Here is a 14,175-nt window from a genome sequence, read left to right as displayed (position 1 = left end):
TTTTTTTTTTTTTTTTTTTTTTTTTTTTTTTTCCTTTTAGCACTGCTCTGCATGCCTGTTGCTTGTAATTGAATGTCAGGGTGCCAGGGGAGAAGCCCATTTGAGGCTGGCACCAGCTCTTTTGCGGTTGTCTGCATAAACTCTTGGTTGGCAGCGAGCTTGCCGGGTGTGAGATAAATCGGGCTGGGAGAAGGAGGGGAGGTGGGGAGAATCGGAAACGGGGGGTGCTCGGGGAGGAGCAGCTCCTGGCTCCCCGAGGATTAGTGGGTCTGGAGTGTTGGCTGGAGCACGGTGGTGTCTGTGGTCACGTCCCTTGGTCGCAGCAGGCAGGAGGGGCACGGAGGGGCACGGTGGTGAGGGAGGCAAAGATGGGTGGATTTCTGCAGACCAATATCGGGTCTTTTTTTTTTTTTTTTGGTGGCCAAAAGAGCAGTTCATGTAGAATTACTGTGCTTCATTTTCTCGGGACTAAAAGAACCCCCCAACTTGGTTCGGACACACGGGGTACTGTTGTGGGGTCTCATCCTGCTCACTGCTCCTTCAGAGGCTGGACTGTTGTTTGTCCCCTCTGCAAGCTCTAAGAAAGACTACTAGGTCTGTTTATGCCTTGTGGAAATCAGCAAAGCTGTTTAACAGACAGCTTTGGGTTGCAAAGCATGAAATACTTTGCCTCTGAGTGAAAAAGGGGGAGATAAAGACTCATGAATGAAAGAGGGGTATCAGGAGTAGGTTCAACATCCCGAGCACGTGCTGGGATGCAGAAGGGTTGTTCCGTAACGGACTCCCAGGGTCTGCTGGGTTGCAAAGTTTTGTGGGTTTGGGTGAGATTGGCATCCTTATGACTGCATCCCTGCTGGGGAATGTTCCCCCAAAAGTTTATATTTCTGCCTTTATTGCCCTTCTTGCTAGCCAGTGGTGATCCTGGCATGGGATTCGAAGGGGTTCAGAGCTGCAGGAGAGAAGGATTAAAGCTTGCCTTGGGTTTCCTGGTAAAGATGTTAGGATAAATCTATTAGCATGGTTTAAACATCCAATCTGCCTCTGCCAGGACCTCATTTTCAGTTAGCCCAGTGATACATTTATTCATTAGCAAGTGTTGACACAAGGTAGCAAAATGTGTGTAAACAGAAAAGCCGCAGAACGTGAATGTGCCATTTCGAAAGGAAAAGTTATTCCTATCGGCCAATAGGAAGTGATTAACGCTGCCCATCGGAAACCCAGAAACAACTGGGTTACTCACCAAAAAGTCCTCCCTTTTTTTCCTTTTTAAAAGAAAAATCCATTTGGCAGCTGAACTCTGACTAACAGGGCTGCGGCAGGCACCAGCGGAGCCTGGAAGTCTGTTGTTGCAGGTGGGTTTTGCAAGCTCAGGGTTTCTTGGCGTTTCCTCTGCGGAGCGACCGAGGGTTTCCCATCCCAGCTTTGGTGCCATCTCCTGCGGCAGTTTCCCAGCGGGATGTTGAGGGTTGCGTGCCAGGGGCTCGCTAGATGGAAGAGGGGCAGTAGGTGATGATGGGAAGGTGTGAAGCCTGGCTTTACCTGGCTGAGACGCAGGAGCCACCTTCTCGCCTGGGACCTTGGGTGGGAACGGTCCCTCCATTTACATTTGGGCAACTGCATCTGCCAGTGGAGCTGGGAACGTGCATCCAGCAGGAGACTTCTGCTTTTTTAGCAAGTGTGATAGTGGTCATAAAATTATTCAAGCATTTAGTGCTACAACTTGTAAGTGCTTCGTATGGACCAACAGACAGGAATACCTGGACCAGCATGGGGTCTGGCAGTGGTTGCCAGTGCCCGTGATTGTAGAATCACAGACTAGTTTGGTTGGAAGGGACCTCTAAAGGCCATCTAGTCCAACCCCTGCCATGGGCAGGGACATCTTCACTAGGTCAGGTTGCTCAGAGCCCCGTCCAACCTGGCCTGGAATGTTTCCAGGGATGGGGCATCCACCACCTCTCTGGGCAACCTCTGCCAGGGCCTCACCACACTCATCATAAACAATTTCTTCCTTCTATCTAGTCTGAATCTCCCTTCTTTTGGTTTAAAACCATAATGATGGGGATTGCATTTTCTTTTTTTGGAGGTGACGGAGGTTGGGACAGGCTGTGTTGCTGGCTGGACGAGTACAGGGATGGACAGGGAGCTGGCAGGTCTGCTGTGGGTTTTGAAATGTCACATCAGTCTGTGTGTTGATAGATCTAGTGTTTGTGTACTGGCTGTAGAGTGGAAAGATCTGCCCCTGACAGCTGGATTACCCGTGGGAAGGCTGTAGGTGCAGGCTGGCTTGCTTGTTCATCAAGGAGAGGACTTTCCTTCCCCGTTACATGGGACAGTTGCAGGGATGGGTGATGGTGGCTTGCATGGGTCAGGCTCACCCTGCAGTCCTGGAGGCATGTGAGAGCTCAGCAGATTCCCTGCAGGAGCTGCCACCTGTGGCTGTGTTGGAAATGAGATGGACAGCGGTGCCCCCAATTTATTCAGGCAGATACTTTGACCCATCATTAAGTGGGACAGGGGGCTGCAAGGGGCTGTGTCTGTCGTGCTCCTGTGCAGCTGGTCTTGGTGGTGCTGGAGTATGAGAGCGCAGGAAACCCACTGAGATGTCACTACAGAGTTGAATGCCCTTCTGTGGCATCGATTTTCAGGGGCATTGGAAGTTTGGCAGCTTCCAGGAAGTATTCGGCACCTCGCGAAGTTGGGCTGGTGGCCACCAGGAATAATTGTGTGTCTCTGCGATGGTTTTATATTGCAGGAAGGCAGTTTTGGGAGGAGATTCACATGAGTTGCCTTGATCCTACCTCTGATCCTATGACTGAAATACAACAATGGCTGAACTATGACTGAAAGTAAAACAAGCCCGAGTACCCTCTGCTAGCGAGGGCCCTTGGCAGATCTGTGGGTGATAGGAAGAGCACAAGGATGAAACCAGCCACGTGTAGGGCAGAGAGCCCAGGAGGGTCCTGCCGTTGGGCTTACCCCACACCTGACCATCATGCTTCGTCTAGAGTTGAAGGTGCATCAGGTCTGTGTCCTCTGAAGAGTCTTCAGAGGGTAATTAATTGATGAAGGGAACCAGCTGTTGGATGATGGGACACGGGAAGGGAGCCGACAGCTGTGAAGAAGTCCTGGAAGCACATCACCTCATTGCTAGGGTTCTGCATTTTAAGTTGGGATAGGGTTCTTTCCTGCCATCCTGTCTGATGTGCTGAAGACCTGGTCATGTGTGATCCCTGGAGCAAGACAACAAGGAAAGGGCAAATTAGCCCTTTTCCACACAGGAACTCATCAGGGAGCTGTAACTGGGGGCAGATGGGGCCCAGTGTAGGGCAGGGTGGTCCAGTCTTGATTCCAGAAAGTGTCTGTAGCCCAAGCAGTTCAAGCCAACTCGGGGGAGGGGTAGGGAGAATCTTCTGTTTGGACTAGAAAGGGTTAAAAAAAGAGAAAAAACCATATTTCTTTAAAACATAGAAAGCAAGACCAGACATTTAGGGAGAGTATCGTATACAGTATTTCACAAGTAAGTCCATTTCCTGTCTCCCCTATTGTTTTCGGTTTGATTAAGTATATCCTGTTAAACTGTATATTCCTGTTAGGGCTTCTACTTTGCTCTGATAAAATGAGGTTATGCATTTCTGTTTCATTGGGATTTCAGGGATAAAATCTCAAAAAATGGCTATCAGTAGGGAGAAAATTAGCTCTCCTGATGGTGGCCTTAGCTTTGAGATCCAGCCGTGAGCGAAATGATGTCATTAGGGAGCCCAAATTGGATGAAACCCAAAGTCCCCGAGAACCTGCTGAGGACCAGAAGGTTGCATGAACTTCATGGGTCTTCTCAGACTTGTCCTTGAGCTTGTCTCCCCCATGATAGTGACTGAAAAGCTGGAGTTTGACTGTAGGATCAGAGGATTGGTGTTGGCTTCTGGTGGCTGTTCACCTGGAGCAGCAGGCTTAGGGTGGAAAGGTCCAAACCTTGAGCTCCAGTACCTCTATGCAACCTCTCATGGGGCAGCTGATCTTTCCCTGCCCTTGCCCTTTGGTGGGGCATGCAGGAGTGGATCCAGTTGCCCACCTGGCCCAGGAGGTGACAGCCGGGTTTAAGACCTGCAAGCAGCTGGCGGTGACAAAAATTGAGCAGGGGAACACAAATGTAGACCGTTTGCCACAAAAGAGCGGCGATGAGACATTTCCCTTTCGGTTCTCATTTTGGTAACTTACAGGTGTCGACTAAATTGGGTGCGTGAAGCCATGATTTAAGCATTTTTGGGAGCTCGCTTACATCAGAACGATGACAACCTTGATCTCGTTACCCGATGACTTGGCCGGAGAGGTGGCAGCCAGTCTGTAATTTTTGCTGGTCTATAATCAGCATTGGCTGCTTATGAAGCACAGCATGCAGCCTTGGTGGAGGCGATGAGCTAGGGTGGATGCTTCTTGATGAACTACTGCCTCTGCGCAGACAATTAGTAATCGCTTCCTGCTAAACCCTTTGGAATGTGTGTTCTGCTTGCGGCGATGCTGGGAGCCTGCGAAGAACCACCTATATACTGATTTTTTTTTTTTTTCTTCTCTCCAGCAGATTGTCCAGACTCTGTGCCTTCCTCCACTGAAACAGGGGGAACTAATTGTCTAGCCCCTGGGGGGCTTTCAGGTAAGACATCTCTTGTTGCCTTTGATTTTGGCCGTGAAGTTGTGTTGACCGAGGGTCCCGATGGAAGGCGAAGCGATGTTGGGGAGTTTTGGGGATGCACATTGTTGAGAAAGGTGTGCTCGAAGGGGGAATTAGGTTTCTTTTCAGTAGCAGCCATGTACCTCTTGCACAGAGGATGCGTTGAAATCCCACTGAGCTTCTCCAACCCCCAAAGCCTGTATTTCCTTTGAATTCCAGCCTTGCGCTCCATTACTTTTCGGAGCGAGGCAGGAGGAGGTGTGCTGGGGAAGGCTAAGGGATGTTGGCCACCCGTTAGTTTGGACGCATGGATTATCGGAGCAGGTGTGGGTGTGCCTTGCAGAAGGATTCGGTGTCAAGCTCTCCTTGACTTGATGGTGGTGCTGACACCTCTTCTCTCTTGGACGAGAGCCGTGCTTGAGCTTTGCTCCTGGTAGGGTAACCAGCACCCTGCATCTCATGCATGAGGCTTGTGATGCCTGGTGAGGAAAGGTGACCGCTTTTTTTGCAAAGGGTGTTGAAGAGGAAGTCAGACTCGATCCTTGTGAGTCTCTTCCAACTTGGGATACTCTATGATTTCCCTTGTTTTTCCATTTGCCATCTCCTTCAGCCTCCAGGTGCCGTAGCGGGATGGGGGTTTGGAGGGTTGTTTTCCCCACCCCTCTTGGGCTTTTCATAGAATCCTAGAATGATTTGGGTTGGAAGGGGCCTTTAAAGCTCACCTAGTCCAAGTCCCAACACCTATTCCAAGGTGTGATGTCTCCAGCACCTCATCTCCCACCCTGGACCAGCCAACTCTGTGGCTGGGCTTTGTCTCTACCAGGATTAAAGTGTCTGAAACCACGTACCTGCATGTACCTGCTGATGTTTGAAGGTGCTTCCCTTTGTGGGCATGTCTGCCTGATTTATGATTTATTCATTGCTCTGAAACTGGAATTTCAGAAATAGGTCGGTGGCGGCCACACGCGTGCGTGCATCTGCCCCCACCTCTCTCCAGGAATTGCGTTTGGTGTGGATGTCTTTAAGTGAGCCTTGTTTGTTTTCCTTTGGGTGTAATATATACCCTGTCTGTTATTTGAGAGGGGAGCATATTGTTTGTTCAAAGGCCCTAATGAGAATTAATCAAACGGAGAGGGAACAGAGAAACTTGTTGCTGGGTTTTTGTTGTTTTTTTTTTTTCAAATACAGAAGACTTTTGGGTTTTTCTTTATTTTTTTGCTGTTGGAGCCTATAGCTTTAGGGAAGGAAACAAAAAGACTGTAATAAGAAAAAAGACAAGAAGCAAAACAACACAATAAGGATGTTGTTAGAATTATTTTTTTTTCCTTTTTCCTCCTGAAATACACCCGTTGCAGAGGGGAGGAGAGAGTTCAGTTCCACAGGATACCACATGAAATAAGCAGAGGAAGTACTCGCTTTTAAAAGGGGGCTTTCTGTAAGGTTCAGCCTATTGATAACATCTCGTCTGGCTGCTCCGCTCCCGAAGGGAAGGCGGGAGGTGGGGGCTTGGGCTGCAGGAAATAACACGGCTCATTCCCGGTGCCTCCCGAAGGGCCATGGGAAGGGGAGCCCCAGCTCCTTCATAGAGCCCCCTCCCCGAAAGAAAGCATGTTCCCCCCTGAAAATGCTTTTTTTGAAACTTATTTTACTCTACTATTTCATAGGATTTTTTTTTTGGTCTTCCTTATCAAAGGTTCCCCCCCCACCCTCCAAGCCTAGAAACAGAACCTTTTACAATCATTAACTGCTCTTTTTTTCCTACCCAAATGTAATTGTAGCCATTTAGTTTAATGAGGAGCTGATAGGAGAGTTGACTCATGAAGGGATACGGTTAGCTACCCAAGCCCTGAAACAAAGCCGAATGCCTCCACATGAAAGAGCATTTGTTTTGAATTTGCTCTGATTTACTGGCATCTCCCTTCCGTGCGCAGAAGTGCAGCACTGAAAATTCCCAACTGGAGAGACCCAGTCGAGAAAGGAAAATAAACGCACTTCACAACAATCTTCCAAAGCTCACTTTCTCCTTCTTTTTTCTAACCCCCCTGCATATTTTAGTTAGCAGAAGAGTGTATTTGAAGTGGGCTTTAAGGAGTTATTGGCAGGGTACATGGGGAGTGCTTTGGCTTGGTCTTATCTAAGTTTGGGCAGGTGGAGATGAGTGATGCCGGGTGGAGAACACGGCATCCTTCATCCCCTCCAGAGCAGGGCTGTACACTTTGGATAGGTGGCTCCTTGATGAAAGGATGGCTTTAAGAAAAGAAAAAAAACCCCTCAGTTTTGGAAGATTTGGAAGCTGGAGTAGGTGGCTGTAGAAGACACTGTGGGGGGATGGTGTGTTGCTGTAGCATCATGGCCACCTAGCACTGTAGCCTTTGGCCACCAGTGTTGGGCAGTTGATGCTGGTGTAGTAGCGGTGTTCAAAGCCGGTAGACCTGCCCTAATGTCTGGAAGCTGGAAGGGTAGGATTTAGTGAAGCAGATCGCTCTTGGCACTGAGAATTTGGGAACGAGGCCAGCTTGGGGTTCACAGCTACCCTGGCAGGAAAACCACATGGTGGGGTTGAGAGGGTGATGGCAGAAGGAGCATTAAAAAGGGCAAGAAAGCGAGTGCCCTTGCAGCTCTCCATGAGGATCCTTTGATGAGGAGGAGTGTCATGTCTGGTCACCTCTGGGGTTGCAAATCTACTTCTGGAGGCTGAAGGCAATTTCACTGATGGATACCAGAGGCACTGGAGGATGTGGGAGGGGGAGCAGCAAGGCCAGGGGAATGTACGGGGAATGTTTTCTCCTTGCGATAACTGATCTGAGCTGCTCTTTCCCGCCTTCTTTCTGTTCTCCCTCCTGGCCCAGGAGTGCAATATTTAGTCCTTCATGCTGTGCTGGTGTCCTCTTCTCATCTCACCTCTGCTGTCTCTTCCTCAGACATCCTTTTCTCCAACTGATGCACCCCTCATTCCCCCTGAGATCCTGGCTCTTGCTTCCATATTCTTGCCTTTGTTTATTTTCTTATATCTTTATTTTTATCGGTGGTCACTCTGTGGGTAGGTAGGGACTGCTTGCTCACAGTGTCTACCACCAAGATGGTTGTGCTCAGGTGTTACCAGTCCAGACCCTTTCTATACTCAACATGGTTAAAGGCAAAAATTTCCCACTGGACATAAAAATAATTTATGTAAAAAGGAGACAGGGGGTGTTTTTTCCTGTATTTTGAGCTGACTTGTTCTCAGCAGATGTGTTTGGTTATGACTCTTTTTTCAAACAAGCAAAGCCATGCTTGCAGGGCCCGATGGTGGTCAGCTCGTGGTCTGGTGGCATCTGATCGGTGGGGGCCATATTCCTGTGTGACCCACGAAGGAGCTCTGCTCCTTGGGTAGGAGACAGCTGGTGGTGCTTGATGATGGTGGTGCTGGGTCTCTCCCCACCCAGCCCTGGACATCTCCCATTGACCCGTGTGTGACACGGGGCTAATGGCTCTTGGCTGATGGAAGGTTGTGGTGCAAGAAGGTGACTCTCCTGCAGGAGAGATGAGGAGTCCTGGATGTGCTGGCAACTGAAGCTCTCCAAGAAGCCCATCATGGAGGGAAAGCAACATGAGCTGGCTTGTGTCCTTGCCACCTCTGCTGCTGTTTTATTTATAGGGGTTATTCATAACATATCAAACCTGAGACTTTACCCAGATTTCAGCCCAATCCTGTTGACTTGTCTTGACTCTGGAACCACCCGAGGGTCTCCTGGAGCCAGTGGACATTGAGTGATGGTGCTTGGTGGGTGCTGGACCAAGACTCCGCAAGGCTTGAGGCTGGGAGACCCGCAAGGCTCTTCTGGAGCAAGTGCAGCCTCAGTTTCTGCCTCTTGACTCCTCTGCACCAAAAAGGTGGAAAAAGACCTCAGAGGGTTGGAGAAACATCAGAATTGCTCCATGCTCCGGCTTTCCCAGTGGTGGTCCAAGGGACTGCTTGGTTGAGTGACATTTCATTCCGAAGTCATGGGCAGGCCGGGAATGTTTCACTATGCCTTTGATCCCTGCTGGTATCTGCTCGCAAGGGAAGAAGCACCTTGTCCAATCCGGAGATATTTGTTCCCCGAAGTGGCTCCCCATCGCTTCCCCCCACCCTGTAAATGGGATCCCACACGGTTTCTCTGGCAGAGTCCTGCCTGTGTTTTCCCATTCCCCCCTCCTTCCACCTCCATCTCATACAGAGTTTATAACCTCCTGTGAAATGTCTTTATTTACAAATTGGCATCCTATTATAATCTGAAATTGAGACATCTTCCTGTGGAACTAGGATTGTATATTTGTCCCAGGGATAAACAATTGCTTGGGAATTTTTTTTTTAAAGTCACTTATTCTTGGCTTATTTTTGAGCATACGTCCTTTTAATACTTTTTTACTTGCTTTGAGAATCACGGGGCATTGTACCCTTCCCCTTCTAGCCTCGTAGGAGACATGATCCCCCTCCCTGCTTACCTAAAACCCACCATCCTGTCCTGGAAAGGACAAGGTTATCAGGGGTTAACGCCAAGATGACAGCACTGGAGCCTCTGGAGCAAAGCAGGCTGCCTGCCAGACTAGGAGCCTCCCAGCTCGCCTCGCACATCATCTGACCGTGGCCGGCGGGGAGGAGGGAGCCGGCGCTTGGCACTGACCCCGAGTCTCTTGGCTTGGCCACCCGCTCCAGCTCCTTCAGCCCCATGGTTGTTTTTTTTTTTTTTAGTTTAAGGGGGATCTTGCCCTTTGGGGACCCCCCCGGGGGCACAGCCAGTATAGCCCCCTTGCTGCCACAGGGATGCTGGGGGCATCCTTCTCCTGGCTTCTGGCTCTTGGCTAATTATCCCACACACCCCCCACCCCCCCAGGTGAATAGAACCCATTTAATAGTTAAGTCCTGTAGAGCCTTTTGATCCTTTCCTAGATACGCTTCTAGGAGGGGTTTTAAAAACAACCTGATGGCAGGGGTGCTCCCCCCATTAAATGCCAGGTGTTTCAAACCATCCCCGTACAGCTCCATTAAATCCATTTTTCTGGGTTTCAGATTTTCCCAACCAAATGGTGCCTTAAGAGCAGTCGACAATAAAATGCAGATGACCCCGCCACCAGAGTCCTTCATGGTGGGGACCTTGATGTGGACCACTCAGCTTTTATCCCGCAGCCTGGTGCTGGAGGGAGGAATGAGGACAAATAGGTGAATTTTGGAGGTTAGGTGTTGATTCAAACCATGCTCTGCTTGCAAAAGTTGTCCCGATGAGCACCGGCAACTTGATCGTTGGGGACATTTAAAACTTGACGGGACAAAAACACTCGTAGAGGAGCAGCCCTGGTCTGGCAGGGATGCGGGCTGCATCGTTTCCATCCCTGCTGTCTGCCAGCGGGTATCACTTACACTAGAGGAACCAGTAACATTAACCACATGCATTTCCCCGCCGTCGGCATGGGGGGATGCCTATTTCTAACTGTGGCGGCCAAGGCTGTAAACCTTGATGCCAGAGAGGGAAAAAAAAAAATGGGGTACACACCATTTTGGGGTGCAGAGGGGAAAATGGAGGTGTGTGGAGCCCCCCCGAGCCCTGGCTGGATGCTCTGGGAGGGTGATAGGCTGGGCGGCGGGTGCTGGCCAAGGCCGGGTGCGCGTGGGTGCCAGCCCCACCGCCGTCCCCGGCCGGCTTGAATGACCCACGCCGCAGCCTGGCCGCCTGCCTACTGTCACAAAGGAGCTTCCTTTCCAGTTTATTTTCAGCGCTGAGATATTATTAACCGCTGAGGCACGGTCTCTGTTCTAACCACCCTCGCTTTTTGCCTAAATCGCTTTGTTTTGACCCCCCGTTGGCGTGCCGAGGCTGCCGGCTTGGCTCCGGTGCCGCCGGGGTACTGGATGCGTCACGGCTGCTGTTGAGGAACGGGAGGGCACAAAGAAGTGAGCGGCCTGATCCTGCATGGGGCTGAGGTTGGGGAAGGGAAGGAGCTTGGCGTCTCGCAGGATTTCCGCCCTCTGACTTTGGATTAGCCCCTTGGTTTGGTTGTTGGTTTTATGTTTTTTATTTTTTAACTTCTCTTAAGAAATGCGGCATCTTGGGTGTTGCTGGCTGCCTCTGCAGTTTATTTTATTTTATTTTTTTAAAAAATTGTATTTTTTTATTTAGTCCCTCTCCTCTCTTCCCCTCTTATCTCTTCTTGCTTCTTCTGGTTTTGCTTTTTCTCTCTCTCATTTTATTTTCTTTTATTTTACTTTTTTTGGTGCAAGAAAAAGCTTTTCTGGGCACATGTTGCAGGGATTTTCCATCCCCATCAGGGGAAGGGTGGGGGCTTGCATCCCCTGTGCATGAACCTGCCGCAGGAGCCACCCCTATGGGGGCCTTCGCAAATGTGCTGAAGTCATTGGGTCCAAAAAGCTTTTTCCAGGGGTTTTTGTGCTACTAGGGATGTGAAGTGGTGTTTGCTAACAGACAGCCTTTCTCTCCCCTTTTTTATTTTCTTTTTTATTTTTCCCTTGTTTTTTTTCCCCTCCCCTCTTTTGGGTAGCCATTTAAATATGTGATGATAACTTTCACCCTGTTAATTAACAGGAAACATTGGGACAAGACAGGAAATTACATCAGTCTTTCATGAGGAAAGAGCCAAGAAGAAAAAAATAGAAGAAAACATAGTTATTAGTGAAAGGAAAGAAAGTGCTGGGGGAGGAGGAGAAAAAAAAAAGGAGGAAAAAAACCCCCATCCCATGGGCCCAGCTTTTCTGAGGGAGGCTGCTCCAGTACTTGATTTTATTTTTATTATGGTGAAAAATATTTGACTAGCAGGGTCACCTTTGCTTGAGCGCGACGCTCGAGCTTCCCGAGGAATCTTTTTTTTTTTTTTTCATGCCTTTTCTCAGCTTCCTTCCCCAAACTGTGAGGCCTAGGAAGCTCTTGGCCGGGAGACTAATTTTGGTTTGGCTGCTCAGCCCTTCAAATTGGTCCCCACCCAGTGTCATTATCTTGGTTTTAACTTGCAAGGGGAAAGAAAAAAAAAACCACCCTGTAAGAGCTGGCTCAGCCCTTCTCTACCCTTTTAACCTCGCTGCATGAAAACCTCCCGGCTTCAGCTCTCCGGTTGGGTTGTGCCGGCAGCACCAAAGCACCACGGGGTGGTTGCAGGAGGTCCTGGTGATGCTCTCGGTGATGCTTCTCCGTGTGTGATGGCAGGTGCCCAGCTCTGTGGTCCTTCCTCATCCTCCTCAGGGATGAAGTAAGGTGCCTGGTGGGGTGCTGGGTTTTGGCGAGTTGTCTTTGGGGTGAAGTCCAGCTCCCGTGGGCTCTCCGGGCTTTTCCCTTGGGTCCTGAGCAGGTGGAAAGACAGATTTCTCCCTTAAATGAATAGCTCAGACTGCTTGGGATGTTAAGACTTGGAGAAAATGTGTACCCATATGTGTACATAATAAACAAGTCTGTGGATGGTTATATGTTCAACAAAATGTATTCAACCTATATATATATATGTATAAGTTGAATGTGTGTATTGAATATATTATATGTATAATTATATATAATATATACATATATAGGATGCATTAATATATCATGAACATATGTATAATTATATGTAATACATAGGCTGAATATATTCAATATATTTATTAGATATTGAATATTTTTATATATAATTATATATATATATATATATAGGTTGAGTAGATTTTGTTTGTAAAGCTGCCAAAACTGCATCCATAAGAGCTGGCTTTGCCTCGGAGAAACTTAGGTGTTGGGAAGGTGGTGAAGGTTCAAACATTCTCTGCTTTTACAACCAACGAAGTTGGCTCTAGATCCAGTGATTTTTGGTGATGGAAACTCATGGGTTGAATTTATAGATGCTTAAAAATTGTGGGGCATTGCTGCCAAGGGGGAGCTCCCTCCATGGTGAGTGATGCAAGATAATACCTGAGGGGTTGTGTGTTTGCGCGTTGGTGTACAAAGTGGGGTTTGAGTGGAAAAGCAAGGAAAATAGCAAAATAGTTGAGAAGTTAAACTGTGAGATGGGGTGCTGCTCACCCACACGGGACAGCTGCCGGTGACCCCGTGGCTGAGCTCTGGCAGCACCTTCCCGGGCAGAGCGGATGGAGTAAATAACTCCATAAAATCATCTCTCGAGCAGGAATCAAATAACAGGAGTTTTATTTGGAAAAGGAGCTGGGAGCCTGAAGTTACATCACTGCGTTTGAACTGATGAATTCATTTTCTTTGGAAGCCAGGCTGAGACTTTTTAGATCATTATAAGGAACAAACCCATAAATCTTCATATGCAGAGGCCCGTAGTTTTCCTGTTCTTTGTCACAGCCGAGCATGGAAAATGTATCCTGGGTGTCAAGACTGGAGCTTTGACACACCTGAGGTGTTGCACCACGGTTATTTTCTGGAGCCGCCGGCATGGTGCTGGGTTTGCCGAGCCCCGGATCCCCGGGATTGCCCCCATGGGGCGATGCTGCTGGGTCGCGGTGATGCCACCCTGGCTATGGCACAGTCCCTGCCTGGAACACAGCTCTGCCGCTGCCACGAAAGCGGGGTGGGATGAGCACAAGGAGCTTTTTGATTTTTGTTTTTCTTTGTTGGTTGTCTTTTTTTTTTTTTTTTTAATCTGGGTCCTGCCAACCTGCCCCGTTTTATAGCCCGGGGCAAACCTCTGCCAGCCTCCATCTGTGAAAGGGGGGTGCCAACTCCACCAGAGCGCCGGGAGGGTTAATTACTTAATGAATGTAATATTCTCTATAATTGCTAAGCGTTATTAATCCAGAGCAAAGTGAGAGGCGAGGGGAGGGGTGTGTCCGTGGCCAGGCTTGTGAACTCCATCCAAACGCTGTCTGTCCATCCGCCCATCCCTTGCTTGCCCCCTACCCGGGTAGGGGCTGATGCTGTCTGTCCTTCGGTCCGTCCGTCCCTGGGCGGCGATCCTGCCTGTACGAGAGCGTGCTTCACCGCCTGCTCTTAGGAATAGGCATGATTAGATTATGAAGGCAGACAGAAGTAATGATTAACTTTTTCAGTCTGCATGCTGTCTCCAGTCTGGCGCTGGGTGTTTTTTTTTCCCCCTAAGTAGGCCCTGGCCCCGCGTCGACAGGGTATTAGGTTGTAAAGAAAGCCAGGAGGAATGAAGGCAAGGGAGGGAGGGGAAAGAAGGGGGGGGGGAGCCTTTTCCATCGGATCCGGGACTGGAATTTATTGGCAGGAATGCAGTAAATGCTCCAAATGCCAGCCCAGCTAAACAGTTTTCATAATTGTTACGGAGCGGGGCACGACGAGCGTGAAAAGGACTTTTGTTCCAACCCTGCTTTTTCCATGATTTTATGTCCCTGTGAGGGATGCTGCTCTGGGAACGGGAGCTGGGGGAGGTGGTTCTTTTTTTTGCGGAGGGGGGGGAACATATTTATGTCTGTTTTCAGTCTCTGGGGAGAATTCTAGGTCGGTGTGCTGAGAGGAGAGGCTTTTTTTTCGTTATTGAAATGAGAGCGGCAGCGATGCCGTGCGTGTGTGTGGAATGCAGTTGGG

General features: G+C 49.1%; 1 protein-coding gene across 1 annotated transcript in view; it reads left to right on the top strand.

Annotated features, from left to right (window-relative positions):
• Positions 1-4,566: 4,566 nt before the first annotated feature.
• Positions 4,567-14,175, top strand: part of SMAD7 (SMAD family member 7) — a gene marked incomplete at its 5' end in the record, with an annotated part of 19,290 nt that continues 9,681 nt past the window's right edge. The window contains one exon of the mRNA XM_026865864.1: positions 4,567-4,648. Within this exon, the coding sequence (XP_026721665.1) occupies positions 4,567-4,648 (82 nt within the window). The remainder of the gene's footprint in view (positions 4,649-14,175) is intronic.

This window comes from Athene cunicularia (assembly GCF_003259725.1).
Source record: "Athene cunicularia isolate RWA chromosome Z unlocalized genomic scaffold, athCun1 chrZ_part1, whole genome shotgun sequence".
NCBI classification, from domain to species: Eukaryota; Metazoa; Chordata; class Aves; order Strigiformes; family Strigidae; genus Athene; species Athene cunicularia.
This window is presented reverse-complemented; position numbering and strand designations above follow the sequence as displayed.